Genomic DNA, 25,892 nt, shown 5'->3' with positions numbered 1-25,892 from the left:
TTCCTCCTTTCTGAAAAAAGAGAGGCATTTGTTTCAACTTGCCTGCTTGACCTTTTCTTTTCCTGACTGGTTCTAAAAATCCAGGAGAAAAACTGAGGACCTGCCTTTTTTATGATGTACTGAGAGATGATTTAGCTTCATCTGGTCTAAGGTCAGATCTGGTCCTACCACTAGACAGAGTGATGCAGTGGCCTCAGGCAGCAAATATACCTAAACATTAGGAAGAACTTCCTGACAGTAAGAGCTGTTCAACAGTGGAATTTGCTGCCAAGGAGTGTGGTGGAGTCTCCTTCTTTGGAGGTCTTTAAGCGGAGGCTTGACAGCCATCTGTCAGGAATGCTTTGATGGTGTTTCCTGCTTGGCAGGGGGTTGGACTGGATTGCACTTGTGGTCTCTTCCAACTCTATGATTCTATGAAATAGGGCAGGGAGGGCTAGTGAGATGTTGCAGAACAGAGCTGTGTGTGCCATGTGATCTACACTGTGTCCCCTAAGCTCATCTGCTGCCCACAGGTGCTGTGGAAAACACTGTCCCATCACCCATTTACTTACAGATGAGAGGGCTGATCTAGTTGCTTGATACGCAAATTGATCGCAGTTTCCCCCCTCCCTCAGCTGGATGTGTTTAGCTGTTCTGTTTCAAAGAAAATTAGTCATAGGAAATGACCACTTTAGATTTCACAGAAGAAAGAGAATTTGTCTAAGTTAAAGAGGGCCTGGGTTTTTCAGCTACGCAATCCTTACATTTCAATAGAGAATTTTCCTCCTTTCTGAAAAAAGAGAGGCATTTGTTTCAACTTGCCTGCTTGACCTTTTCTTTTCCTGACTGGTTCTAAAAATCCAGGAGAAAAACTGAGGACCTGCCTTTTTTATGATGTACTGAGAGATGATTTAGCTTCATCTGGTCTAAGGTCAGATCTGGTCCTACCACTAGACAGAGTGATGCAGTGGCCTCAGGCAGCAAATATACCTAAACATTAGGAAGAACTTCCTGACAGTAAGAGCTGTTCAACAGTGGAATTTGCTGCCAAGGAGTGTGGTGGAGTCTCCTTCTTTGGAGGTCTTTAAGCGGAGGCTTGACAGCCATCTGTCAGGAATGCTTTGATGGTGTTTCCTGCTTGGCAGGGGGTTGGACTGGATTGCACTTGTGGTCTCTTCCAACTCTATGATTCTATGAAATAGGGCAGGGAGGGCTAGTGAGATGTTGCAGAACAGAGCTGTGTGTGCCATGTGATCTACACTGTGTCCCCTAAGCTCATCTGCTGCCCACAGGTGCTGTGGAAAACACTGTCCCATCACCAGTGTCTAAGTAAAATTTGACTATAGCTTTAGTTGGTTTCTGGACATAGAATGCCACCTTGTCCTTTGACTCAGGCAGCGAAACATCTTGGGCCAGCCCCCTCTGAAGGAAGCAGTGATGAGGCTGCTCTTGAAGAAGCCCTCCTTTGATGCCCATGATCTGGAATGTTATAGGCCTGTGCCCTGTCTTCCATTCTTGGTTATAATCATTGAACAGTGGTGGCTGAGCAGTCATTTCTGGATTAAACAGATTATCTAGATCAATTTCAGACTAGCCCAGTGGAATGAGATGCAGGGATCTTTATGAGCACCACAATATCTTATGATTTTCCCTGGCTGACAATTTGTTTCCAAGCTAAGTTCATGGTCCCAGTGTAGGGCATAGCTGCCAAGTTTTCCCTTTTCTCACGAGGAAGCCTATTCAGCATAAGGGAAAATCCCTGTAAAAAAGGGATAACTTGGCAGCTATGGTGTAGGGTTGCCATATTTCCAAAAGTAAATACCAGTACTTGAATGTTGTTGAGCTGATGTGAGCCCGAGGTGTCTGAAGGAATGCCTCTTTCAAGATACTTGTTTCCAACAGTTAAGATCTGAGTACGAAAAGTTTTTGGTTTTTTTCCCCGTCCCGTCATCTGTTCGTGAGAGAAAGAAAATGAAAGTGACAAATGGATTAGGTTTTGGTAACAAAAAACCTGAATGGGATAATGAAACAGAAATCTTGCAAACTCTAGAGGGTGGTCCGTTCCATATGACACTTCCTGAGAGTGAGACTTAACATGACAGTGGGAATTAACACATACCTATGGGGTTTCCTGTGCATGTAAACTAGGTAGATAGGACGCAGGTGGCGCTGTGGACTAAACCACTGAGCTTTGCCGATCAGGTCAGTGGTTTGAAACCCCACAACTGGGTGAGCTCCCATTGCTCTGTCCCAGCTCCTGCCAACCTAGCAGTTTGAAAGCACGCCAGTGCAAGTAGATAAATAGCTATTGCTATTGCAGGAAGGTAAATGGCATTTCTGTGCACTCTGCTTTCTGTCACAGTGTTCCATTGCGCCAGAAGCGGTTTAGTCATGCTGGCCACATGACATGGAAAGCTGTCTGTGGACAAACACTGGCTCCCTCGGCCTGAAAGCAAGATGTGTGCTGCAACCCCATTGCTGCCTTTGACTGGACTTAACCATCCAGGGGTCCTTTACCTTTACCTTTTAAACTAGTTCTAGTTACAGGTAGGCAGCCGTGTTGGTCTGCTGTAGTCAAAACAAAATTAAAAAATTCCTTCCAGTAGCACCTTAGAGACCAACTAAGTTTGTCATTGGTATGAGCTTTTGTGTGCATGCACACTTCTTCAGATACACTGAAAAACTAGGTAAGGGGAATCTCAGCCTCGGGGCCAAATGCAGATCCCCCAAGTGTCCTGTTTTAAGCAGCACATCCTGGATTGATAGAAGACACCCCGGCTTCTGATCCCAATCCAGGATGTCCTGTTTTGGCTCTCAGGCCCTGACTGCACCAGAGCGTGGGACCAAAAGACACACTGTGCTGTGGTGCGAGTCAGTTGGTTCACACCAGAGCATGGAACCCAAAAATGGAAGGAAAGCTTATCTTGACCCGTGCATTGCCACTCTTCTTCCTCCTTCTGCCGTGACACTTCTGGCATGATACAAATGCTGCAGCAGACATCATAACTGAGCCGAGACTCAGGACATCAATTTCCACTAATGGTCTGGGTGAATAGATGTGTGCTTACATACAGAAAGCCCACTAGAGTAGGGGCCACCCATGCTTCCAGGAGAAGGGAATTCTGCAGAAATAGTGCTAATCTCAGGGCCTGGGCTGGCTGATATAGGAAGATGTATTGGGGTCCCAAGTCATTCAGGGCTATATATACTAACGTCACCAACTTGAGCTGGGATTGGCAGTGTTCAGACAACCAGTGTTGGCCCTGAAGAATCATTGCTCTACCATTCTGCATGGATGCACCAAGCTAGAACTCTAGTGGCCAGATTCTGCACTGGCTGCAATCTCCAGACCGTCTTCAAGGGCACTCCTGCCACAGAAAATTTTGCCACAGAGTATTCTACATGAGGTTTCAAAAGCATGGGTTTCTATGGCAAGGCTTTCTGGTCCAACACTGGTCATAGCTGGCAAACCAGCCATAGTTGGAAACATGCACCCCTTGCCACTGAAGCCACCTGGGTCCCCAACGTCAATGTCAGATCTGGGGTACTCACCCAATTTCCAGACTCGAGAAGCAGCCACCAGCAGCACCTCCATCTTGTCAGAAGGCCGTTTCATCCAACCCACCTCTTATATTGATCCACAAAGGCCATGAACAGAAAGGGACCCATTTCAGTTCCGTTCCTTATTTAATACATAGTGAATATACACTCCCATTGCCCTCTTTTCTCATCCCTGAACCATCGGTCATCACTCTTTCCTTTCCACTGATCGCGTTGGCAGCTGTAAGGTTGGGCTTCCTGCTCCACCAAGAGCAATTCATTTGTCGGATCAGCTTCTGCAATGCCCTGAGCACTCAGTCTGAGCTCACAAGTGCCTCAGCTCTGAATTTATAGTGTGTGTGTGTGTGTGTGTGTGTGTGTGTGTGTGTGTGTAAGCAATAGGTTGCTGCCAAGAAGAAGCTTGCCATAATACAGCCTGGCTCATTTAAGGGGAAAATTAGGCCTGCACCATGACTCTGCTCTTCAGACTGATCTCTGAAGAACAGAGAAATCTGGAAAATATTATTTCCCTAATATTTCAGCACCAAACTGCTATGGTGAGGAAGCCCTCCACTACCCACACAAAGATGCCTCTTCTCACATGTCATACAGATGTTTGTGTACTGTCCACATTGCATTTATAACCTGCCTTACCTTCAAGGATATTCAGGCAGTGTACATGCTTCTCCCCACCCATGCTATTTTTCTCCTATCAGTTATTAGACCGAGAGGCAGAGTGATTGGCCAAAGGACACCCATTGAGGTTCACTGGCTCAGCAGGGATCTGAACCATTCCAGTACTATATCAGATTGGTCCTGACCATACCTGCCAAGTTGCTGTCAGAGAAATAAGGGACCGGGCCGGAAATAGCAGACTGGAAGTAGCGCTTCCGCCATTTTGGAACTGGGCGGAGCATGCTCAGAAGTGACTTTTGACGCTGCTTTGCCCAGTTCCAAAATGGCCGCCGCGCCAGAATAAACCGGAAAAAACAAAAAAAAACACCCCTTTTTTCATCCAGGAACAGCTGGAAAAACGGGGATTTCCCGGGGAAAACGGGAGACTTGGCAGCTATGGTCCTGACAGTTCAAGGACACATTGCAACCAAGCCCAATCACTTAAGAGGGTGTGATGCAGCATTGCTGAAGTGGGTGGCCTAGAGAGGGGCGTGGCCTGAGGAGGGGTGTGGCCTGTGGAGAGTTCCAAGAACCAGATAGAGAGGGCTTGAAGGCTGCTTTTTAGCCCCCTGGGTATGCGGTTCCCCACCCCTGATCTAGCATGTGGATGCAAACAGGGCAATTGAAGAATTCCAAAGGTTTCGATGCTGCCAAGTCAATGAGTTAGATAAAATGGGATGGAAGTGCTTTTGTGTCCAAACGCTCTGGGATTTCTAAGCAGGATTGTGCGCAAAAATGGGCTGAAATGAGCCAAAGAGAAACTGTGTGCTATATTAACACAGCTCTTCCCTACTAACAAGACATGTGGAAAGAAGATGACAAATTGCTCTGGCTGGGATGCACAGAGATTCTGCACTGTAAATTATTAGTTAAATAAAAAGCCAGCTCGGTAATGCAAGCAAGGTTACATTAGACATATTCTTCACACTGTTTTGTTCATTTAATTATTTTATGTCAGCGGTGAGACCTCTAGCCACCAGTGCAGGGAAATTGCATCCACAGGATTTTTACCAACTGCTCACCTCTCAATGGGCTGAATGAACCACATGGATTAAATATGCTGGGTTGGGATTTTGGTTTTTTGTTTTTAAAAATGGTAGGATGATAGAGTGAAGCTTTTCTAGGGTAAGACAGTCCTTTTCTACGCTGGATTTCTTATTCTTTCATGTCAACTATTGAAACTTGCAGGCGGTAATAAGACTTGAATTGCTGGTGTTGGTAAATGGAAAGAAAATGCAGAAATGAGCTTACCACTAGCTGGAACTTGGCCAGAGAAGCTTGTTAAAGTGAAGATACCAGGGCAAATAAAAGGAGGTGGAGCTAGGTGTTTAATCCCTTGCCAGCCAAGGGATTACTTGATCCGGAGCAGGGGTAGCCAATGGGGTGTCTCCCATGTGCTTTCCCACCAGATCTCTCTTTAGCCATGTTGCCTGAGGCTGATGGGGGTTGGAGTCCAATGACAACTGCAAGGCACCACATTGACTTTGTCCAACGTGTTTTTACCTCTCGCCCTGTTGCACCCACAAGCTGTGGAAGGATATGGCTATGCTTCCCTATCAATGGTTATGAGAAGTCTAACCTCTGTGATTGGAGAAATAGGAGATGGCATACCCTCTGACATTTCTCTGATTAAAATAGGGATGCCCTATTCCATAATAACCATAAAGAAGGCTGATCGCCGAAGAATTGATGCTTTTGAATTATGGTGCTGGAGGAGACTCTTGAGAGTCCCATGGACTGCTAGAAGATCAAACCTATCCATTCTTAAGGAAATCAGCCCTGAGTGCTCCCTGGAAGGACAGATCGTGAAGCTGAGGCTCCAATACTTTGGCCACCTCATGAGAAGAGAAGAATCCTTGGAAAAGACCTTGATGCTGGGAAAGATGGAGGGCACAAGGAGAAGGGGACGACAGAGGACAAGATGGTTGGACAGTGTTCTCGAAGCTACGAACATGAGTTTGACCAAACTGCGGGAGGCAGTGCAAGACAGGAGTGCCTGGCGTGCTATGGTCCATGGGGTCACGAAGAGTCGGACACGACTAAACGACTAAACAACAACAACAATTCCATAATAAAATAATAATATACAGTGGTACCTCTAGTTACGAACTTAATTCATTCTGGAGGTCCGTTCTTAACCTGAAACTGTTCTTAACTAGAAGAAGAAGAGTTTGAATTTGATATCCCGCTTTATCACTACCCTAAGGAGTCTCAAAAGCGGCTAACAATCTCCTTTCCCTTCCTCCCCCACAACAAACACTCTGTGAGGTGAGTGAGGCTGAGAGAATTCAGAGAAGTGTGACTGGCTCAAGGTCACCCAGCAGCTGCATGTGGAGGACCGGGGAATCGAACCCGGTTCACCAGATTGCAACTCCACTGCTCTTAACCACTACACCACAGAGGCCTGCTTTTGCTAATGGGGCCTCTTGCTGCCGCTGCGCCGCCGGCACGTGGTTTCCGTTCTCATCCTGGGGCAAAGTTCTCAACTCAAGGTAACTCTTCCAGGTTAGCGGAGTTTGTAACCTGAAGCATTTGTAACCTAAGGCGTTTGTAACTCGAGGTACCACTGTAATTATAGCCCGCCCATCTGACTGGGTTGCCCCAGCCACTCTGGGCAGCTTCCAACAAATATAAAAGCATAATGAAATATTAAACATTTAAAGAAGCTACGAACATGAGTTTGACCAAACTGCGGAAGGCAGTGGAAGACGGGAGTGCCTGGCGTGCTATGGTCCATGGGGTCACGAAGAGTCGGACACGACTAAATGACTAAACAACAACAAACATTTAAAAACTTCCCTGTGCAGGGCAGCCTTCAGATATCTTCTAAAGGTTGTATAGTTACTTACCTCCTTGGCTTTGGGGGGGGGGAGGGAGTTCACATAACTCCATACCCTTCAACATTTCTCCAATGAAAATAGGGATGTCCTAAGGAAAAGCGGGACATTCCAGGGTCAAATCAGAAACTGGGGTGGCTTCTGTAAATCCGGGACCGTCCCTGGAAGATAGAGACACTTGGGAGGTCTGAGATGGTAGGTTTTTTTACAAATTAGTTAACACAGCTTAAGTATGTATGTATGTTGCTGGTTGCAGAAGAAATGACTAGTTATGAATTCAGTGACCCGGGTGACAGCTTCCTGTTGAGGCCAAAGTTTATTAATACTGTGCAAGATCATGAGTTAATTATTTTATCGTCTCTTAGCAGAGTTAGCTCCAGGTGTGTTGGGGGACCATTGGGTAAGACCTCCTCCATGCCCATCCCTCCTTTATTGAGTCAACTGCATCACTGCAGCAGGTCCAGGAGGCCCCCATCAGTGGGGCCCCTGCTGGGTCATGGGTCCTTATAGATGCCCCATTATGGGGAGAGAGGGAGAGAGAGAGATCTTATCTACCAGCTGCATGATTTGGAAAGAATGGAGGTGAAATGTCCATTTGGACTCTGTATCTGCTGAAATTCTCCTCAGCTAGCGTGAGCTGAGAACAGGAAATCTCTGGTATATAACACATGGGCTCAGAGAAGGGTAGTACAGAGCTGAAGATTGTGGGAGAATTTGGCTGGGGCGATGGAAACAGCAGCACACCATTGCCAGCAGCATTAACACAATTGAGGATCTCATAGGGTCTGACGGGCATGTACAAAGCACAGATCTTCACTTTTATTTATTTGCTTTGCACAGATGTTCTGTAAAAGGTAGGGCTCATGACTAGGACATGTTTAAAAACCCACATGTTTTATTTTATCAAATCTCTGCAATTTTCAGCGCTAAGTCCAAGTTTTAACTGATCTCTAGAGGAGGAGAGTACACTCAGGAAAAATAATAGAGAGCAGCTTTTCCAAGCCATATTCACAGCAATTAGCTCTTGGGTGTTGTGTCTCGTTCTCTGATTTTGGCTTCTCCAGTGCTGAAATGTTAGAGTTCAGCCAACACAATTGTTTCTTTCAGTATCCACGTTGCAGGCGGAAGACTCTCTTGCCCTATGTTTGAAACCTGCATGCATTACAACTGATTTGACGGGGGCTTGCTGATTGCAGCTTTCCGCTTTTGAAGGCACAGATTTTATGAAGTGATGGGAAATGGATTTTTAGCGAAAATCTCTAGCATCATAAACATGGCAGCTTTTAGCCAATTGCGTGGAGGCTAGGCCTCTTCACAGCTGTGACATTTCTCTTCCACTCTTCCCCACAAAGGAGGATAGGCACAGACTGTTCAGAGGTCACCAAACTTTTGGGGCCCATCTGCTAACCAGAGACACTGTTCTAAGAAACACACACACACTGAAATACACGGCACAACCACACACATGCTTCCCCCACCCTCAACAACCAGGCTTGGGGAAAGCCTCCTATTATCACAGAATACTCATTTTATGTCTAATTTCAGTGGTGGTTGTGAACTCCAACCCCCATCATCCATGAGCATGGGCCATGCTGCTCGGTGCTGATGGGAGTTGTAGTCCAAAACATATGGGGGGTTCCAGATTGGGAGAGGCTAGTATTTATATGCCAGTGACTGTGTTTCTTGAGGATCATTGTGCCATTTTCATCTAAGGAGCACTGCGAAGATGGTTTTAGCCCCCTTTTGAATGTGTGAATATGCTTGATGCCATTTATGATACGGGCAACAGCCCTTTTTAATTTGGATAATAGTTCCTGGTAATGTGCTGTTTCATATGAGTTATCTTCTGAGCACATTTTCCTGCTGCTGTGAACTAAGGCATTCTTGAAGATGAACAATGTCGCTCGCTAATTGCCATTTACCCCCAGAGAGAGACAGAAGCATATGGACTATTTTTCTTGTGGCATGACCTCTCCAGTTCCGAGACAGTGCAAAATGAGTACAAAAGTATGAAAACGTTAACATTAAATAGAACATGAATAGTGCAGGCTGATAAGAGGTTGCTGCAGAAGCTCTAGAAACTTAATACAGTGGTACCTCGACATCCGAATGACTCGACTTCCGAAGGTTTCGACTTACGAAGTTGACAACCCCGGAAGTCTTTTCGTCACGTGTGCATTCTGTGCCTGTGCAGAAGCGCAAAATGGCGCTTCGCGCATGCGCAAAATGGGCACTTCGACCACCGATGACTTCGACTTACGAAGAGCGCTGCGGAACGGATCGCCATCGTAAGTCGAGGCACCACTGTCGAGTGATTTTAGCATCTCCCACAAAATTGCCCCCTGCACCTAATCTGCTGTAGGCAGGTTAACCAGACAAAAAATGTTCAAATGTGGCGTGTGACCCATAGAATACTCTTGCTCAGGGTTCCAGCCACTCCTTTCATGAGACTCCATTCCATCTCCAAAACAGGTTTTCTGTTTTCTTTTCATCTCCTCCAACTGTTTGTAGTTTATCTTGTTTTTATCCTGGTGGCTTCAAATTATAAGGCAGTTTAGAAATGTGTAAAGTAAGTAAGTTAAAGAAGAATTGCAGACTGGTGTGGAAATGTGGTAAACTGAAGACTGGAAAAATAAAGAACTGAGAGAACCCCAAATCTGTCCATTCTTAGAAGGAGATAGAGAAACGGCACAAGGAAAAGGGAAAGAAGAAGAGAGAGAAGAAGAGTTTTGGATTTGATATCCCGCTTTATCACTACCCAAAGGAGTCTCAAAGCAGCTAACATTCTCCTTTCCCTTCCTCACCCACAACAACACTCTGTCATGTTTGCTTAGGTGCTGTAAATTCATGAATGAACCTGACATTGCATTATCCAAGGTAACCCAGCAGATACTCTCACTTATTTCAAGTGCTAAGGAAAGTTTTTGTTCCTTGCCTGGCATTTCCAGGAAAACCAGTGATCATGCTTTCCTAGGAACGAGACTGAAATGTCAGCTACAAAGTACTGTAATGGCACTTATTAGCTGGCTCCCTCCAAGAATGACCCACATTTGCTTTTGAGGACTTTGGGTGGACTTCAAAATGCTCAGAGAGGAAGCAACAGCAGCAACAGCAAACCCATATAAGCACGGGGTTTGACTCTGCCAAGTGCTGGCTGTAACAACCTTATCCAGCTTGTTTCTGAAGGTAAAAAGTACAGATTTCCATTCAACAATTAGCATGCTTTATGGACCTAAAAAACTGAACATCTCACCGGGCTGCCGCTGACATTTACAGCAGTCAGAATTGCTTGGGGGATATAATGGGAATAAGCTCTTAGTTACAGACTGTTTTTCCAGCTAATTATTTATATTAAGGTAGCAACCAGATACTGCAGCAGTCATATGAGTGTCTGGCATATTTAGGCAGCCTCTTTGTACATGCCACACATTCTCTCAGACTAATTTCTTATACTGAGCCTGGGTGGGATTTTGGTTTTAAACTAAAGACGTTTAGAGGTCAGGGTCACTGGTCCTCAATCCAGGACCTGCAGTCTAGTGGCGAATTAATACCTGCATTGGCAGAAAAATGCAGGGGCCCTGTTTGGGCTGCTCATCTTTTTTCTTGCTGTTTTTTTTAATTTTCATACCCTCCAACATTTCTCCGATGAAAATAGAGATGCCCTATTCCATACCCTTCAACATTTCTCTAGTGAAAATAGGGATGTCCTAAGGAAAAGCGGGACATTCCAGGATCAAATCAGAAACTGGGACGGCTTCTTTAAATCCAGGATAGGGACGCTTGGAAGGTCTGCCTTTTTAGTCGAGGGAAGCCGGCAGGGGGAAGCTTTTCCGGGATTGAGAAAGACACCTGTTGAAACCCTCGGGGTCCACTGCCAGTCGGTGTAGATAAGACGATTCTGGACTAGGTGGATCAGTGGTCTGGCTTGGTGTAAAGCAGTTTTCCAAGTTCCAATGTGAAATTCATTTAGTGCAATAGGGCTGCTGCCTCCCAGGTATACAAGAAGCCACGTGCATTCCTGTTCTAAGTGTATTGCCGTGTCTGATAATTAAAGCTTTCAGTGCTCCCACATTGTTCCCAGGAGTGAGGTTTTGCAAGGGGCAGCACTTGTCGTGAGGATGACACTAATTTGGTGCTTAATGCAGGCAACAGCCATCCGCTTCCTTCCCTCCCCAGCAGCCAAAAGTCTCACAGAGCCTGTTCCCCCCCCTATTTTCTTTTTGGTTCGTATCAGGTTTTCTGCCTCATGACAGTGAGCTCATTTCTCAGCCTCCCTCCCCCTTGTTTAAATAGGAAAATAAACGCATTTATCTATCCTCTGGGATCTTTATAAAGCAGTAGCTCCAAATAGATTTTGTTATTGGCAATGGTAGGGGAGAGAGGGTCAAGCAGTGTCAAGTCGAGATCCCACCCGCTTTCCTTTCCTCTTCCTGCTGCATAGCATCAGTGGGGAGGCACTGCAGAGAGGCAGAAAGAAAAGGCAGGTCTCTGCCCCGAGGAACTTACAATCTGAATGGAGAGTGATGTCAATAAACTTGGAGGACAAGGCTACCAGTGGCTATGGCCATGATTGGACACATTGATGGAGGACAAGGCTACCAGTGATTGCTCTGTTCTGCCTCCAGTTGCTGGGGGCAATATGCTTTTGAATGGCAGTTGCTTGGAATCACAGCTAGGGAGAGCGCTGTTGCACTCAGGTCCTGCTTGCCATGGCCATCTTTTTTGGTCATTTTGGGAACATGATGCTGGACCAGGTGGGCCATTGGCCTTGATCCATTAAGCTCTTCTTAAGTTTGCAGACAGGGTGGAGAGAAGAGAAGTGAAGTGAAGGAGGAAAGGTAGCAAAGGATGGGTGGAAGGAAATGAAGTTAGATGTAAGCTCTTTAAAGTGGTCCTGACTGCATATGATGAAGTATATAGCAGTGGAGGGCAGGGTCAGAGGAGCAGCCAATGTGATATTTGTGCCTTTGTGAACTTAGCCTACATATCTACAAGTGTAGCTTCATTTCAGATATGGCGACAAATTTGTGATGGTTGGGGGTGCCATGCTGCCATGATGTTGGTTCATGGTTCATCTCTACGAACTAGGTGAATGGGCATTAAAATGGCAAATGATGGGTTTGTTTTCTTGTTTGTTTGCTCTTTTCGTTTCCTTCCTTCCTTTGTTTCGCTCTATTTTTCCTTTCCTTTTCTTGTTTGGCTATACATCTTATTAGAATGTATGCATGTCCTATAAGAAAACTTATTTTCTAAATTTGATCCAGGAAATTGGCAGAATCTGAGCTTTCCATAGATGTTTTGCTAAGTTTTTGCCCTGTTTCCTCCTGTTGGAAACATCTGTGACACAGCTCTGGCAGAAGCTGCATCTAAATTGTTCTGTTTCAGCAACACTTTGATGTCTTGGAAACATTATTTTGATCCTGCCTATGGACCTTTTCCCCAAAGCCAATAAAAGTCAATAAATAGATATCTTTCCATGGTGACATATTTCCCCCTTTATTGAACTAATTCCAAAGCATTACGGCTCCATACAGAAGTGAATAAATACAGACCTTAGAAGTCACTTTGTGTGCATTTAAAGCCATTTCATTCCGGAAGCAAAGCAACTACTCATTCCATGATGGAAAGATAGCTTTTGTTTGAGTCAAGCTGTATAGACAATGGGCTACTATGCACAGAAGTACTTTCAATATTCCTTTATTGCTTTTAAGGGAATGTAATTGGTTTGGATTGAAAGAAATCTGATGCAATCAAATGCTTGGAGGAGCAGAAAATTCTTCTAGCAGAGTGGTAGCATAGCCAATGTGGTACCCTGCAGATGATGCTGGACTCCAGTTCCCATGAGCCCCAGACAAAATGGCCAGTGGACAGGGATGACAGGAGCTGTAGTCCAAGAACATATGGAGGACTGCAGGCTTCCCCCAGCGACAGGAGCAAGCCACCAGTAAACCACACTGAGCCAGTTGGAGTTAACTCTTTATTAGCAAAAACAGGGCCTGCACAGGAGTATTGAGCCTACTGAGCACAGCAACTCATCTTTGGTAGGTCTTGCCCCCATAAAGCAGTTGCTGAGACTGAAGGTCTCCGCATCCCCACAGCTGCGTACGTCTCCTCCTCCAAGCAATTGGAGACTGTGCCTGCATGAAGCTGACTTCTCCACCGCCCTCTTCATACCTCTCTGGGTTCTGGGAGACCAGAGGGAGAGGAGCTTGCAGCAGGAGGGAGAGATACCCATGGCTCTTCACCAGACAGACTCACCTCTGCCTCTTGGCCTGCTTGCTCTCCTGCTTCAGCTTCTTACTCTGAGTCTGGACTTATCACTGCCACAGACTCCCCCCTCCCCTCACTAAGCCCTGTTAACCTCTTCAGCAGGGCCGTCTTAAGCGCCCCATGCGCCATGGTGCGCCGGATCCCTCCGGCGCCCCCGCCCCGTTTCCCAGTGCGGTGGGCAGGCGCTGCTGCGCGGTGGGCGGGCAGGCACAGCGCGGCGGACCGGCCAGCCAGCGGGCTGGCGCCGTGGTGCCCTGCGCCACCCAGCCTGGCCTTAGGGCCAGCCCTGCTCTTCAGCTTCTGACACCTCTTCCCAAACTTCTCCCTCTGCTCCCTCTGACTACTCATCGTCATCCTGTTGTACGCCAAAAAATGGCTTATCTTCTGTGTTAGGTCAATAAAACTCAGAGACGAGGAGTTAGGAGTCCATTTTGTTTATTGCAAAGCAATAATGGTTACAGTCAAATCTTTTCACAAAACTGCAACCCTGCCCAACATGGGGCAGGAGAATTTATAACATTTCAGACAAAGGATTTCATTTTAACCAATCATATAAATCATTACATCATTTTAATTCAATATGCATGTCCATCATTACCTCATCCTAATTTAATATGCATGTGCAATAAGTATTGCTAACTAGGCCTCGGTTCTCAGTAATATGTCACATTGTGAGATAGTATGTGTGTTGGGAACTGTGTTATGTGTACCATGTAACAACTTACGTTCTAGTTTATGAATTGCATCTTTGTGATTGACGTATTAGCTGACCTTCTGTCCCAGTAAAGGACGACATTCTTGCTAAATCATGAGTCTCTCAAAGCAACAGGTTTACCATAACTCTTCTAATATAAGCATATTCCATTTCCAATATTTATAAGGATTTACATTATCACCTTAATTGTGACCCTTTGGGCCCCTGCTGCAGTCCTACCACCATTCCCCCTGGCTGTGACTCTTTTACCCTTAGGGGTTCCCCAGCTGGTTCCTCCCACTATTCCTCTGTGACACCCAGGCCTGCTCTAGCACATGCTTATGCATAAGGGGAAGAACATCTTCAGAATTAGTTTCACTGCTCACACTCAAACCTGAAGTATAAAACAATGTTTGCAATTGAATGTGTTTAAATCAAGAGCTTAACTTGTATTAGGACATTATTTATTGTGGAAGCCAATACTGGGGTGTGGGTGGGTGGGTGTAGAGTTTTTATATAGTTTCCAAGACTGCCTTCACCAGTCTCATTAGAAAGTATATCTGATGGCTTATCCTTTAGAAGACATAATCAAATTAAAGTTCTTGGAACAAGCAGGTCTTTGCCATGCTTCATTGGGGCCCAAACTTTCAATACTGCCCTGCAGTGCATCAAAGTACCGCAATTGCTAGTTGCTTCTCCTCAGATTTGTGAAACATTTGGTTTGGTTTAGGAAATGTTTTCAAAAGTAACAGGCAATAACTTGGCCATGATAAAGATGATGAAATCAGATAAACCAGGCACAAGACTAGTGGAGGGGGGGGGGATAAATAGTGGCTGCTGCCACTATATAGTGGTACTTAGCTGGACTAAACAATATTGACCAGCTGTTCATGTTTTTGAATGCAGAACATTATTGAAGTATTAGGCGGTTGAAAGAATTTTACAGTTTATTACATTTCACTTTCACAATATTCCCTAACCAAGGACAGGGAACCTGTGACTCTCCAGATTCCCATCATCCTTGACAATCAGTCATGATGACTGATGGGAGTTGGAGTCCAAGAATGTCTGGAGAACCACAGGTTCTGCATCCCTGGTATTAAATCTTATCACCAAACCTGCAGTAAGTTTTCTGCCTAGATAAGATTTCTAACTGAGGAAACAACACCCACCCATAAGTCACTGAACAACTTAATTTCCTGCCTGGAAACCTATCTCTTGCGGCTTCCCAGCTTAAATATATATACATGTATTTTGCAAGTATAAATGGATGCCCTTAATTTTAACAATTCACAGCTACAAAATACGTGAATTATTAAAGTGAAGGGCATTCAACTTTTTTTTTTATGCCATCCTTGCTTTCCCTATGCTTTTGCAGCAGTCAAAACCTTTATTAAGGCAAAGGCACTAGATAGCTTAGCCTCTTAGCATAGTCACAAATGGGGCGGGGAGTTTAAATATGCACTGTCTTCTGCTGCTCCTACAAGGGTCAGTTTTTACAACTTTTGGGGGACAACCTTTCCGCATCTTGATTTCATTTCGGGTCCGTGCAAGCTTAAATCAAAATCAAAGCCAAATCTTTTGTCGTTGTTCGGCTTCTTAAGCAGCAAGGAAGCATTTGTCCTTGATGTGTGTCCAGGTGATCATAGGCCAAAGATGCAAAGGCAGCCAAGAAGATTCATGCCCTATCTGGAGACTTTGAATTTTGACACACACACACACACACACACACACACACACACACACACACACACACACACAGACACACACACACACACACACAGTCCATTACACATCTGAATTGTGTCTGGTTTCATTTCCACCATCAGCCGCTTAATTTAGTCTGGCTTCCTGAACTAAAAGTATTTCACAGATGTTTGCTGCGTGCTCCCAGGCGTCCTAGCATTTGTTTCCGCCCTCCATGAAAGCTTCCCTCAATGTACACAGGAGTCTATTGTATATAGACCTGCCAAGGCTACTGTGTTGTCCCCTCCATTTCCATGGGTCTCTCTCTCTCTCTCTCTCTCTCTCTCTCTCTCTCTCTCTCTCTCTCTCACACACACACACACACACACACACACACACACACACACACACACACACATCACAAGAAGCAGCAGGAGTTAGTGCAAGTTCAAAAACCTTCCTTCTTCAAGGACAGACAGACATTACGCATCACACCAAGAAAAGAGAGGGAATCATCCTTTAAAGACGTCATGGAATGGCATAATAAAAATGTATTGTGTATAAATGAACTTTTAGGGGAAAAAATTCTAGAATTCAGTAGAAGTAGACAGGGGAGACTGCAATAAAGTGGCCTGTGTGCCTGCATAGTGATGGTGTTTTTTTTCCCAAATAAATTTATTCAATTTTCCAATTTATCAAATTAAAATAAAAAAAAAATCTTTTATACATAACATCTTATATTTTCCTCTTACATCTTGCTCTGCTGAGCTATGACTTCCCCCCTCCCTTCATGCGGGTTTCTTGTTAACTCCACTTTTTTGCAGTTCCTTTTTAACTTTTTAGTCAATTCGTAGGATTTATTTCAATCCTGCAAGTGTTTTTAAAGATCTACAGTTTTTCTCCATATAGTCCACATATTTACTCCAGTCCTTTCGAAACCTCGTCTCACCTTGGTCACGGATCTTGCAAGTCAGTCTAGCAAGTTCAGCATAATCCATCATTTTCGTCTGCCACTCATCAATTGTTGGTAATTCCTGTAATTTCCATTTTTGGGCTAACAATGTCCTAGCCGCGGTTGTTGCATACATAAACAGTACTTGATCTTCTTTTCTAATCTCTCCTCCTATTATTCCTAACAAAAATGCTTCCGGTTTTTTTGGAAAGGTATATCTAAACATCTTTTTCAATTCATTATATAACATCTCCCAAAATCTTTTTACCTTATCGCATGTCCACCACATATGATAAAATTCACCATCTTTCTCTTTACATTTCCAGCATGCTTTATCACTCATTCTATACATTTTAGCTAGTTTAACTGGTGTTAGGTACCATCTATACATCATCTTATATATATTTTCTTTCAATGCAGTACATGCTGTAAATCTTAAAGTTTGATTCCATAATTTCAACCACGCGTCATATTCAATATTATGCCCAAATTCCTTTGCCGATTTAATCATCGCCTCTTTTGTCAGCTCATCTTTTGTATACCACTCTAACAACAAGTCGTACATTTTTGACAGAAGCTTTGTTTTGCCTTCTAGCACTTCTATTTGAAATTTGGACCTTTTATCCTCAAATCCTATTTTCCTATCTTCTCTAAGAACATCATTTATTTGATGGTATTGTATCCATCCTGTTAATACCCCTTTAATTTCTTCATAAGGTTTCAGTCTCCAGCCTTTTTCAGTTTTTGTCAAGATTTCCTCGTACGTGGCCCGCCTCCCCTCCATATTTACTTTCTTAACTGTTAATACCTCTACTGGTGATACCCACCATGGTGTTTTAGTCTCTAACAGCATTTTATTTCTTTCCCACACCTCGTACAGAGATCTTCTTATCACATGGTTTGTGAACCCTGTATGAGACTTTTTTTTATCATACCATAAATATGCATGCCATCCAAATCTATTATTGAAACCTTCCAAATCTAGCAGGTCCGTATTTTTTTAAAGTTATCCACTCTTTTATCCAACACATACAAGACGCTTCATAATAAAGTCTCAGGTCTGGTAGAGAGAATCCGCCTCTTTCTTTTCTATCAACCAAAAGTTTGTGTTTTATTCTGGGCTTTTTCCCCTGCCAGACAAATCTTGACAAAATCTTCTGCCATTCTTGAAATTGTCTTGTACCCTTCACAACAGGTATAGTTTGAAATAGGAATAGCATCTTAGGTAATACATTCATCTTTATTGCTGCTATTCTTCCCAAGAATGACATTTTCATATTAGTCCATCTTTCCAAGTCTTTCTTTATTTCTCTCCATACTGGTTCATAATTATCACTATATAGATTGATATTCTTTGCTGTCATCCATATTCCCAGATATTTTACTTTTTTTGCCACGTCAAATCCGTATTTTAGCTGTAGCTCCTGTTTTTCCTCTTTCATCATATTCATTGCCATAACCTTTGTTTTCTGTCTGTTTAATTTAAATCCTGCAAGTTGGCCAAATTTCTCAATTTCTTCTATAGCTTCTGCAACACTATCCTTAGGGTTTTCCAATGTTAAAACTAAATCATCTGCAAAGGCTTTCACTTTGAATTGTTTTGCACCGACTTGCATAGTGATGGTGTTGATGCTGATGATCATTTTTATTATCATGATTAAAATGTATAGACCACTTCACAGCATAAACCCATCCAAGTGGTAAAAACAGAATAAAATACAGAAACACAAAAATAACCCAACAAACCCTAAAACAATAAAACCATCCATTCAAACTCTAAAAAAATAACAGAACATTGGCGATGGGCAACTTCATTGTCCGTGTTCTGCTTTCTTTTGGTTCCTTACGAACTCAGCTTCCTTGGTTGAGCCATTCAAAGAGAGGGCTGTTCTCTGCAAAGAAGGATGCATGGCCACCCTAAGAGAGAAACCTTGCAGCTTGGACTTGGGGCACAGACAAGCACACCTAAGCTTGCTCTAATTGTAAGAGATCAAGGATGCCAAGCAGGCCTCAAAAAAGACCACGGGCTTTGCTGAAAAATAAACACATATTCAGCTAACCATTGCCTCCTGTTTAACCCCCTCCTTTTTTCTTTTAAAGAAAACCATAGCCATCTGTTTCATAGCACCTTTGAAGGTACACATGATTCTCCTCCCCCAATTTAAAATAAAATAATTATATGATCTGGACAGGCCTAAAGAAATGTTGATTTGAATGTTGATTTGAAATGATTTGTTCATTTGATTTCTTTATTTTTAATCTGTAATTAAACATCGTTCTGTGGCTTTCATTGGTTTTTTTTTTACAAGCAGCCTTGTGGTATCCAGTAACTGGCATTCAGAAGCATTGCTGTCTCCAAATGTGGAGGCAGAGCATAGCCATTATGGCTAGTAGCCATTGATAGCTGTCACGAGACAGCCAGCGAACGCCCTTGGGTCGGGGGGGGGGGGGGAGGGGAGGAGGAGAGTCAGAAGGAGAAGATCAGGAAGTGACAGAAGAGGCAGAGGAGGAGAGAGAGCTGGGATCAGCCAAGAGGTGGCAAGGCTCTACGATGCTGAAAGAGAGCCCCAACACCACACAGGCAGTTCTGGGAGAGACGGTGCCTTCAGCACAGGAAAGGAGAGAGTTAAACCGCAGGGATCAGAGATGTCTTGCGAGATTACCCTGCTTACTGTGCTGGAGAAGAAGTCAAAGAAAGCCACTCCCTGAATCTGACCCATCAGATTCGGACGCATGAGTTGTAACTGTGCTGTTTGTATATATGTAAAATAAAGGACTGTAAATATCTCTCTGAGTGAGCTGAGGGTGATTATTGCGAATAATAATAATAATGATTTATTATTTATACCCCGCTCATCTGGCTGGGCTTCCCCTGCCACTCTGGGCGGCTTCCAACAAACATTAAAATACATCAAATATCACAGATTAAAAACTTCCCTAAACAGGGCTGCCTTTAGGTCTTTTTTAAATGTCAGGTAGTTGTTTATCTCTCTGACCTTTGATGGAAGGGTGTTCCACAGGGCGGGTGCCACTACCGAGAAGGCCCTCTCCCTGGTTCCCTGTAGCTTTGCTTCTCGCAGTGAGGGAACCGCCAGAAGGCCCTCGGCGCTGGACCTCAGTGTCCGGGCAGAACGATGGGGGTGGAGACGCTCCTTCAGGTATACTGGACCGAGGCGAAGAGTAGCCACCACCTTGACAATAGCCCTGTCCACTATTAATTTGTCTAATCCTTTTTTAAAGACAACCAACCTGGGGGTCACCCCTTCCCCTTAGGGGAGCAACTTCTGAAGTTTAGCTTTGCACTGCGTTGAAGAAGTACTTTCTTTTATCTTTCCTGAATCTTCCAACAAGATGTGTTGTTGTTGTTGTTGTTGTTGTTGTTGTTGTTGTTGTTGTTGTTAACAAGTGAAGGAAGACTAGCTAATAAAGCTTCTTTCCCACCTCCCCTCCTCCTCCCCTAACTAGGAGAGTCTGCCAGCCTCATCATGGAAGAGCACAATGGCTCTGCAGAGAGTCCCCAGCTGAACCAAGGACGGCACGTTGCCATTAAGTGTGGGTGGCTGAGGAAGCAAGGAGGCTTTGTGAAGACTTGGCACACGCGCTGGTTCGTTCTTAAAGGGGAGCAGCTCTATTATTTCAAAGATGAGGACGAAACCAAACCCTTGGTAAGTACAGAGCAAGAGGATGCAAGGTGAGGTAGAGGGGTGGGCAAGAAGGGACCAACAGGAAAGGGGCGGAAACTTGTTTGAGCTCTTATATGCTCCAAGCACAAGGATGGCTACCAACCTGATTATGATGTGGAAGCATTTGGCTTAGTAAGAGAGAGGGAGCAGACCCACCCTCTCCTTTGGTCCAGCCCATCCAGAGCGTTTTGGTATGGAATTCCATCAGTGAAGGAAGTTGGGAGTCTGTCACAGAGAGCTTCTGTGCCAATGTCCAGCATAAGATTTATCATTTTACATCTTAATCATAAAACTCCAAAATATTCTACCACTGTGGGCAGTGGTCTCAAGTCAAAGAAGCAAGAAAGGAAAAGGAACATGTAGTAAGGAACATGTAGTAATTTCTTGTGAGTGGGGGGTGGTGTGGTTATGCGTTGCTTCCTAAATAATAGTGAGAAGGAAGTTGGGCATTTATTTTTTTAGTGCAAAGTATAGATTTCAGAGAAGTTCAAGAAGGAGCTGAAGGAGTCCTGATTCTTTGCTACCGTGTTTCCCCTAAAATAAGATGTAGCCATAAAATAAGCCGTAGCAGGATTTCTACGCATTTGCGGAATATAAGCCATACCCCGAAAATAAGACATAGTGATAAGCGCAGTTCTGGAGGGCACCAAGGAAGAGGCAAGGCTGCCCGCACCTCTCTGGTCATCTCCGAGCCTCCAGGAGCCAGCAGCAGCAATGCTGGCCGTGGCAGGAGGAGGAGGAGGCCTGCCGGGGAGGAAAATAAATATAAGACGGTGTCTTATTTTAGGGGAAACACGGTAACTGGTCTGGAAGGTTGGATGTCTAAACTCCTCTCCCCCATTCTTCAGCAACCATTGCCTTAATGCAGGGGCAGATTTTGATACTATGGTGCCTGGAGCAAGGACAAAATTTGGTACTCCCTAACTTTGAGTAGGTACCTGTATAAATATATATTTTATCATCATCATCATTTTTATTTTGTGCCCCCTTGGCTCACTGCTGTGGAGCCACCCCTATTGCCCTAAATCCGGGGCTGCTTAATGCTTTGCAAGCTGTTCTTTACTATGATGAAAAAGCCAGACATTGGCGTTCTTAAATCAAGTACAGGGAACCTATGGCCCTCCACATGCTGGACTCCTAGCTCCAGTCAGCCCCAGCCAGCATAACCAATAACCAGGCATGATGGGAATTGTCATCCAGCAGCATCTGAGAGGCCACAGCTTCTACATCCCTATCTTGAATGAAATTCAGAATTTGGTAGCTGACCGTCCACTGTGAAACATACAGACGTACAAGGAGAGTGTGCACAGCTCTGGGAGGATTGCACTATGCCAACCCTTCCACCCCTCTCCTTGCACAGCCAAGAATGATAATGCTTTATTGGTCAGAGAGGAGCTCTCTGTTTCCTCTTGTCCTTGAATTCTCTTGAGGACTGCTAAGCAAAATAAAAGTGTGATCTATTGAGAAAGCAGGTAAGGTTATAAATACTGTTTGTTTTCTTGCTCCAGAGAGAAAGCGGCAAGAAAGCTGCTAATATAAAAGAGCAAATGAATGCAAGTCAACTCTAGACTGAATGCCGCAATTAGAAGGGGTTCTGATTCATTTTTCTTTATCCACACGGGAAACGATCCATTCGTAGTGTCCTGGGCTGTCTTATAGTTGTGTATGCCTCCTTGAGGTTGTTTGCATTTTGTCCATGTGCCAGCTTTGAAGGTCAAGCATCCAGCCAAAGAGATTGACCAACAGCCCCAAAGTTTCATAATGCAACCGTTGTTTGACTGTCGTTGACTAGCTGGCGTTTCCCACTCGCGGCTTTGTTGTTGACTGAAATGGGCGGTTTCCCAATGTGTCTGGGTAAGCAGTGTCTCAATTTCAGAGCTAGGAGGAGACGGGCAGTGGTGCCACCGCCACGCAGCAATGCATTCTTGTGGCCATTTCTAAAATACTTCCAGGATGAATGTTCGCACAGAGAGTTTTTGCACTTGGTTAAGAAAAGAGCTGCACAAGAACAAACGCTGCTGGCGTGAAGGAGGAATCTAATGTAGGTGTGGCTCACACACATGTTAGCAAACATTTTACTTCTCTGCTCTGTAATTAGTAGTGGATTGTGGGGTGGGTAACGTTGCTCACTTGCCACCACTGCGTACTGTTTGTAAGTCATTTTTCTTTGATTTTACAAGTGTAAAATTATAACAATATCAAATACATACTCAGGTTTAGAGATTCTTCTGAATCTCAAGACCTCCCTCCATCACTTCCATGGGTCCTATTGCCATCTTTTCAAACTGCATATTATTTCGTTTTAAATCTCTCCATATTATCCGACGTATTTGTTACCTTACAAGTGTTGTTAAAATCCTGCTAATGTTTTCATTTGCTTACAGTGGTCTCTTAATACAGTACATTATAAATCTTTCCCATTCTTTCTTAAAACTTTTGTCTTCTTGCTTCCTGAGCCTTCTGGTCAGTTTTGCCATTTTGGCGTAGTCCAATAGCTTAGTTTGCCATTCTTCTCTGGTAGGGACTTTATCTTGTTTCCATCTCTGGGCTAGTAGCATCCATGCGGCCGTCATTGCATACATAAAAAGTCTTTTCTGTTCCTTTGGAATCTCGGTACCTACAATTCCTAATTAAAAAATGCTTCTGGTTTCTTTATAAAGGTTATTTTAAGCATTTTTTCCCCAATTCATTAATTATCAGTCTTCAAAGACATTTATTGTGCTATTTATTTACAGTGTAGAGACAGCTTAAAACATGACCTCTCATCCCGAATCAGAATCCGGCAATGGCGTACGTCTGTTCCTACACCAGCAAAGTAGTCTGGGCACCCCAAAACGCCACCCCTTTGACCTGCATTGTGGCGCTCTCCTTACTTCTGGCGCCGGAAGGAGTGATGCCCTTTCAGCTTCCTCCCTCAGCAGTCGGTTCCCTGGCTCTGCAGCATCCCTAAGCGTCTGCCTGCATCCCTCTGCCCCCGAGCTTTCCCATTGTTCCTCCCTCTGATTTCTCTCCTCCTCCGAGTCTCTCCCCCCCCCTCTGGCTGCTTCAGAACCACTGGTGCTCTCTGTACTTGACGAGGTAGACGTCAGAATGATGGGGGTGGCTCCCTGTAGGGAGTCACCCTTACACATAACCTTTCCCAATCAGAAAGTTGAATACTGTATTGCCCTGAATATAAGCCGCACGCCCTCCCCTCCCAAATTCCGTCTATGAAAACTTAAAGTGTGGCTTATATTCGCGACCTTACGGTATGCAGCCAGGAGCGTGGGGCAAACAGTGCCAGGAGCGTGGTGAAGCAGCCCCATGCATAGTCCCCTGTCTTTTCCCCCAAGGCTGGGAAGGGAGAGAGCGAGGAAAGGGCAACAGCAACGCATTCAGCTCCCCCTCCCCCGTAAGCAGCCAGGAGCCGCGATAAATGGAGCGGCTTGTAATCGGGTATTTTTCCCCTCCCCCCTCCAATTTTAAGGGTGCGTCTTATATTCGGGCCAATGCGGTATCATGCCCCAAATCCCTCGCCCAGTGCCACCACTGCATACAGCGTCAGAGAGGGGAGGTGCCCAAGGTGGTGTGGTGCAAACAGACCATTGTGAGCCCTGGGCCAACTCTGCCAGTGTTTTTGCACTGCGCTGACCATCACTGCCTCTTGCAGGCATGAATTCTAACTATGCATCATATGTGTGATGGACGTATGTGAAGCAGGCCTTGGTCTAATAATTCCCACTTTTGAAGAATCAACCATTTTCTTTGACAATGTGTAATGGCCATATTTTTTTTTCAAAATCTCTTGCAAATTTACTTACTAGCTTCAGCTTCCATCTATGATAACTTGCAGTTCTTACCTAGGTAGGTTTCTAAGAGCTCCCCTGAAATGGTTAAAAATCCAAAACCCTGTAAGGGGAAGATCTGGATTATTATGAACTTGGAGAGACGATTTGAACTTTAGAAAAAAGACGGCAGTGGACGGTTGCGAGGAATCCCCAATTTCTTGAAGCATGGGAACCCAAAAAAAAATTCTCTAGATGATTTGGCATAACATTCGGTTTGATTGATATATATATGTGTATAATTTGAAATAATGAATGTGATATAATTGGTTTTAATTGGAAAATTAATAAAAATATATATATATTTTTTTAAAAAATCCAAAACCCTGGGAAGCAGAGTAATCTTGGGCTCGGTACAATTCACATTCAGTTTACAGTAGCATTAAAAGGCCCCACAGGCTTAAATTTGGATGGGTGCATAAAAATTGTGCGACAAAGCCTCTGAAGGGATGTTCATTTCCAAAGAGCTGTGATTGTTATGGTACTTAAATGCCACATCTGAATGTTGCATTGGTGACTTGAGCCCACTGTTGATTAAAAGTGCATAATCTGCTCCTAAAATTAATCTGCAGTTCACCAGATGTCCTTATGCGAGGAGCCTGCCTTTTAGGTACAAAGCAGGTTTTACAAGCGCCTCGTTTTGGCAAAACATGCACTTTCCATCTAATCTAATTTGCGTAAGAAAATCATTAGCAGACAAGTCCATTTAGGACATCTGTTAGGAGTTAATGGGGAACAACCACCAGAGTTCAGCTGAGTTTTAATTAAAATAATTTAAAACTTCTAATGGATCTGTAAAATAGAAATTAATGTGATAATGACATTAATTACATGAATCAAAATGGAGCTGGATAAATGGGGAAATCCCTAGCAGCCCTAATTATAGGAGGGCACAGAAAATAAGCTTTCTTGCAGTCATTCATAAATAATAATAATAATAATAATAATAATAATAATAATGGGTGGCTTCCAACAGAAAAATAAAATAAAATAACTGATTAAACATTAAAAACCTCCTTAAACAGGGCTGCCTTCAGATGTCTTCTAAAAATCCGGTAGCTGTTTTTCTCTTTGACATATGATGGGAGGGCATTCCACAGGGCGGGCACCACCACCGAGAAGGCCCTCTGCCTGGTTCCCTGCAACTTGGCTTCTCGCAATGAGGGAACTGCCAGAAGGCCCTCAGTACTGAACCTCAGTGTCCAGGAAGAATGATGGGGGTGGAGATGCTCCTTCAGGTATACTATCCTTGAGATAGATAGATAGATGATAGATAGATAGATAGATAGATAGATAGATAGATAGATAGATAGATAGATAGTATTGTGGGACTTACTGCCAGGCAAGTGTACATCAGATTGCACCCTCAGGGCTCAATGAAGCATGATGCAGGAGACCTGTAATTTGGATCTTCTGCTTCCTAGAGGATGGGGTGTGTGTTTAGGAAAGGGGTTTGAGCATCTCCCCTCTGTACCATTTCCCTCAATTAACCCCCCCCCAAAAAAGCTGCTACTTTTTTCATGACAGGAAGGGGAAGCTTACTTGTCCCCTTAAGATATTTATACTTTTTGTCGACTGAGCAAAACTGCAGGTGAAAGTTTAAGGCAACATCCGCACAATACATTTTAAAGCAGTATCACTCCACTTTAGACAATCATGGCTTTCCCCCCAAATAATCTTGGGAGCTGTCCTTTGTTAAGGGTGCTAAGTGTTCTTGGGGAAGCCCTAGTCTCCCCACAGACAGTGGTCTAT

The 25,892-nt window shown here is 44.2% G+C and overlaps 1 protein-coding gene across 2 annotated transcripts in view; it reads left to right on the top strand.

Moving 5' to 3' along the window:
• The window catches only part of ARHGAP24 (Rho GTPase activating protein 24), a 348,183-nt gene that overhangs the window by 59,686 nt on the left and 262,605 nt on the right, over positions 1 to 25,892 (top strand). For both annotated transcript variants that reach the window (XM_035112152.3, XM_035112151.3), the window contains one exon: positions 20,099 to 20,298. In XM_035112152.3, the coding sequence (XP_034968043.1) occupies positions 20,119 to 20,298 (180 nt within the window). In that variant the 5' untranslated portion in view covers positions 20,099 to 20,118. The remainder of the gene's footprint in view (positions 1 to 20,098; positions 20,299 to 25,892) is intronic.

The sequence above is a fragment of the Zootoca vivipara genome, chromosome Z1, assembly GCF_965207765.1.
Source record: "Zootoca vivipara chromosome Z1, rZooViv2.hap1.1, whole genome shotgun sequence".
NCBI lineage: Eukaryota > Metazoa > Chordata > Lepidosauria > Squamata > Lacertidae > Zootoca > Zootoca vivipara.
Note: the sequence above shows the minus strand (reverse complement) of the source record. Positions and strands in the feature narration are given on the sequence as shown.